We start from the raw sequence: 4547 nt of genomic DNA on the forward strand, positions 1-4547 counted from the left end.
TTGCACTAATCAGGTTACCTTCTTTAAATAAAGTATTATTATTATTATTATTATTATTATTCTATCCTTTGAAGCATTGTGTATTGTATGGAATGGATATTGTCTGAGTGATTGTTGGTAGGAATAAAGAGCAGCCTGGAAGTCCCCTGAGATCTGTTGACAAATCCCTAACATCTGCCACGATAAATCTCTCAATTCAGGAGGGATATGTATCCCCTGATCAAAGTGAACTAGGACCTGTAGATTTCTTAGACCTATTTGTGCACTTAGAATGTCATCATGTCTGAAACATAGGAACTCAAGCATATGTAACAATATAAAGGGTGGGATAAATAACCCAGACCCTTCATTCTGTGAAACACAGAGCTGTTCCGTAACTAACTCATTGATATAAACTCTTTCTTTATTAAGCATAAGAGTGCTTGCTACAGCCTGTCCTAATTTTGTAGACAATGGCCGTCCACCTACAGCCTTGGTATACATCAGTGTGTCAATATTAAACAAATACATCAGATGTGGCTGTTTTAATTTGACTTTTGTCCTCACTATAACAAATAAAGCTTCTCTGTAGCGGCATGTCTGGTAATAATACATGACAAGGTACAACGTGTCAGAAATAGAACCAAACTTGGCTGCCAATTTCAGCATGTTACAGGAGATCTTATCAAAAATATATCTCTCTTTGTTTTTGTTATTTTTGTCGTCAGTGTTATGTAATATTAGCTTTTTATGAATATTGTGTAATAGAAATGCAGTGTGCTGAAGCATTACTGCTGTACATTTTTGTAACATGACAACCTGATACTTTGTCAAGGGCGAACCTATCAATTGGTTTATCTGACGTATGGATATCATAAAACAAGATAGTTATTGAGGTGGTAGTGGTTCATTAAAAATTATCTCTTGGAATAGTTCTTCATCAAACTCAGCTTCTGATATCCGAGTTTTTTCATCTAAACAAATAAAGCTTCTGGGGTTATAAAGTGCATTTAATATGTAGGGCCTTATTGAGGAGCTCTGCAAGAGGCATGCCACTCCATTTTCATATAATTCATACAGTCTAAGGAATAACATTGTCTGTGCTTCACCATGAATTTTAGTCAGAAACATGTTGTTTTCTGGAATGAAAAAGTTAGGACATACTCCCTCATACACCCAATTAAGAATGAGTTTAAAGCAGACCCAGAAACACTCCAGGAAATTTCGTGGACACCAATGTGGTATTTTGTTTTCTTGAAGCACCCAGAAAATAGCTGTCTTCATATGATAAGAACAAAGTAATTTACTTTCATCTCTTTGTTCAAAGTTAATTACTTCATTTAAGAAGAGTTTCAATAAGCCGTAAGTTAAAAATTGGCAGTGATTCATTGAATACACAAGTTTTTGTTCAGCGAAAGAGAATGATATCCTCCATTCATCGTCTTCATAATTCCCTAATTTGTGTCCTATTGCAACAAAGTGACATCTATTTCTAACAATGTCACGAACAACATGAGATTTAGGCCATGAGTGACATCTGTCAATCCATGACAAAGCTGACGGAGGCCAAAAATCACAAGCAAAACAGTGGGCATTATCAAATTCAAATCCTTGAAGAACAGAACGACTGCATGGCCCATGTATAGTGGAAGAAGGGTTTACTACTGAACATGCGTTTAATATATACATAGAACTAGATATATAAAATCTTTCATTCAAAGTGAAACACGATGATAGAACAATATCGTGTGCTACGGGTATTGGTAACCAGAGTAAAGTGAACCCTGGGGGGCTCTTTGAACTGTCAGCAAGAATTGGCACACATCTGTTTATAATGTACTGGTGGGCATGAGATAAGTCCCAGATCACTAGATGGTTTGGCCATATCATAATGTCCTTATCAGAACCCTGCAGTCTGAATCCTTCTCCAAAACTCCTACTACATAGCCTTTCCTCGTTATTATTTGTTCTTGACCGATTTTGAACTATGTTCCAAATATCAACCACATCTCTTCTCATGGCCACCTGATGTTGAATTCCCAATATTTTACATAATCCTACGTACACAGACTCTGACAATGGCTGTATCCCTTTCTTACTGAAAAAAAAACACTTTTACTAACTTAATCAAACATTTAAAAGTTCAACAAGTTCCAGTCATGGACCAAACATTTATCAACCCCCTTTTTCTCTTTCAAACAAAAATTAGCATTTAAAGATGTAATTTTTATGACAGGAAATTCGGAGAGATTATATTCAAATGAATAGGATAAAATTGTATTGGCCTTAAATATATGTTATAAAATGGTTATTGACTGAATATTTGGGAAATATGTCCGGCCTTATTCATGCTCGGTCCGTTTTATCTCACAAAGACTTCGGGTGGGCATATTTTCCAATATTCATTCAATAAACTACAAAATAATGTAAATATTGATTTTTCTTACCTGTGTGAGCTCTTGCTGAAATCCATATCCCTAGACAAAATTTCAATATCTATAATAAGCTTTGGAAAATTCCCTTGAAATCTACTTTCACTTTCGATTTTTATAAAATAGGGCCTGTGTCATTGTTAGCATCATGATCATATTGAAGGTAATCATCTTCATACACGAATCCAGTTTTTGTGCCCTATATTGTTAGAGAAAAATATCGTACAGCATTGTTCGGTCAAATAGCATCCAATTGTTTATTCCTTACGACGTTAAAACTAAAACAAGGTTAACTTAAAAAACACTTAGAAATGATTTTTTTATCGTAATGAGGAGAGTACGTGTCAAAGGGGAGGGCTCCGTAAGTTCCTAGAATCAACAATTGACTAAAAAATGTTTGTATGATAGTGTCACAGCAGAATCCACATCTAGATCTATAAATTATATGACTATTTTTTTTTTCAAAACACTTGAAAATGGCATTTGAATATATACTTGGTTTTTTTTTTCATTTCATAAAATATGCTTATTATAAAGAAAATCGTTGAATATATTATGTAATACTCTGTGTTCATGTTGGCATAATGATTTTTACAATCAGATATGTTTTCGACTCGGATGTGACAATATATGTTTTTAATATACATCCGGGTTATGTTTTTTTTAGATAAGTTTTGTAGCTAGTTTTTTGTTCTCGTATTACGTCATTTAATTAATAAATTACCATTTTCAATTCTAATTTGTGTTTGAGTGATTTATGAAAATCAAACAGAGCTCAAATTAATGAGAGGAAAGTTAAATTGGAAAGTATTTTATTCTGTGTACCATAAAATATATATCACTTTTTTTTCATTTCTATTCAATTAACACACTGTGTAGCCGTCTTAAAGCATGCAGTGCACTGTAAACTGGGATGTAAACATATTAGTGTTCATACTTTTGACATTCCAGTCAACCTAGATATGTTCGACCAACCCTACCTATACTTAGTTTCTGAATTTTATAACAACCCTTACACACAAAGATTCATTGCCGGGTCTAGCAAATGCTCTACGAAATGCCCATCTTTACTCCTTACAAAAATAATAACAGCATCAAAGGAGAAAATTCAGATGTACTGTGCTACAGCATATTTTCTAGGAGAGGTTGAAATCAGATGCAAGTTCTTCAAAAATTGCAAAGAACTTCCAGAAAAATTAGAATCACCACTTTTTCTTATGTTATATAGTTATACATGTACTTTAAATTATAATACAAGATAATTATATTCCATGATACTTAATGAATATGATTTGAAAAGCTCATTACATTTACTACAGAATTGTAGTTCTATGAGAAAAGTTCAGTACCTATCAGTTAATTTGAAAAATGCCCTTAGAAACTAGTTCTGCAGCTATACCTGTCCATACGGACAGGATATTTTACATAAATTCATTTAAATAAAACTTACATTGATCTGCGCTGTGGTCCCAAGCGCTTTGCGGTTGTCTTTGTCCATGCGAATTTTGTTTGGACAGCACCAGGGATAAGTTTTCTCTTTCCTGCCAGTGTCCTCTTTATGTCCGCATCTTCAAAGTGTGCGGAGCACACAAGGGAATTATTTGTGATCTGAATATAGAAAACACATTAGGAATACATGCAAACAGCTTAATCTAACTCATTGATTTCCATAAAAACTTATTTTTATTAGTAAACGTGTGTATTTGACTGTCTAACCACCCCCACCCCTCCCAAAGCCAGCTTACAATGTGTATATGTATCTATATCTGAACACTGTTATCTTTTTATATTAGAGGTGCATCATGAGGCATTATGATGCAATTTTCTTTGATTTATTAATACTTCAAGAGAATTTTAGTTATATTCTTCGCCTTATCGTGGTCATGTGCGTTTACATTGTATTGTTACTCTGCTGTACTGCAATAGGTGTGTACACATTATGTGGATTTCATTTAATATTAAAATATTAATACGATAGCCGCGTAGTAATTAATTATTAATTATAACAGAACATATTTCTTCAACTAAAAAATAAAACTCTCTTCGTGGTTGTCATGTTTGTATGTGCTACATTATGCATCATAAACATGTACTGAAATAGGCCTACACGAGTGCTTAGTTGCCCCACATATGCAA

General features: G+C 33.7%; 1 protein-coding gene across 1 annotated transcript; it reads right to left on the reverse strand.

The window, feature by feature from the left end:
• Positions 1–352: 352 nt before the first annotated feature.
• Positions 353–2457, reverse strand: LOC133174174 (uncharacterized). The gene is made up of 2 exons (XM_061309238.1): positions 2427–2457; positions 353–2077 (listed from the first exon to the last, which is right to left on the reverse strand). The coding sequence occupies exons 1-2, from the start codon at positions 2450–2452 to the stop codon at positions 868–870; spliced, it is 1236 nt and encodes a 411-aa protein (XP_061165222.1). The 5' UTR covers positions 2453–2457; the 3' UTR covers positions 353–867.
• Positions 2458–4547: the final 2090 nt, after the last annotated feature.

This window comes from Saccostrea echinata, unplaced genomic scaffold (genome assembly GCF_033153115.1).
Source record: "Saccostrea echinata isolate AGI-Se365-2 ecotype Australia unplaced genomic scaffold, CSIRO_AGI_Sech_v1 ptg000057l, whole genome shotgun sequence".
In the NCBI taxonomy this organism is placed as follows: Eukaryota; Metazoa; Mollusca; class Bivalvia; order Ostreida; family Ostreidae; genus Saccostrea; species Saccostrea echinata.

Excerpts from the sequence above, each read along its gene's own strand:
- LOC133174174 (XM_061309238.1), bottom strand. The coding sequence starts at position 2,452 with ATGGATTTCAGCAAGAGCTCACACAG. Across the intron at positions 2,078-2,426 it reads TTCAGCAAGAGCTCACACAG|TAAGAAAGGGATACAGCCAT; the intron begins GTAAGAAAAATC and ends TTTTTTTTTCAG.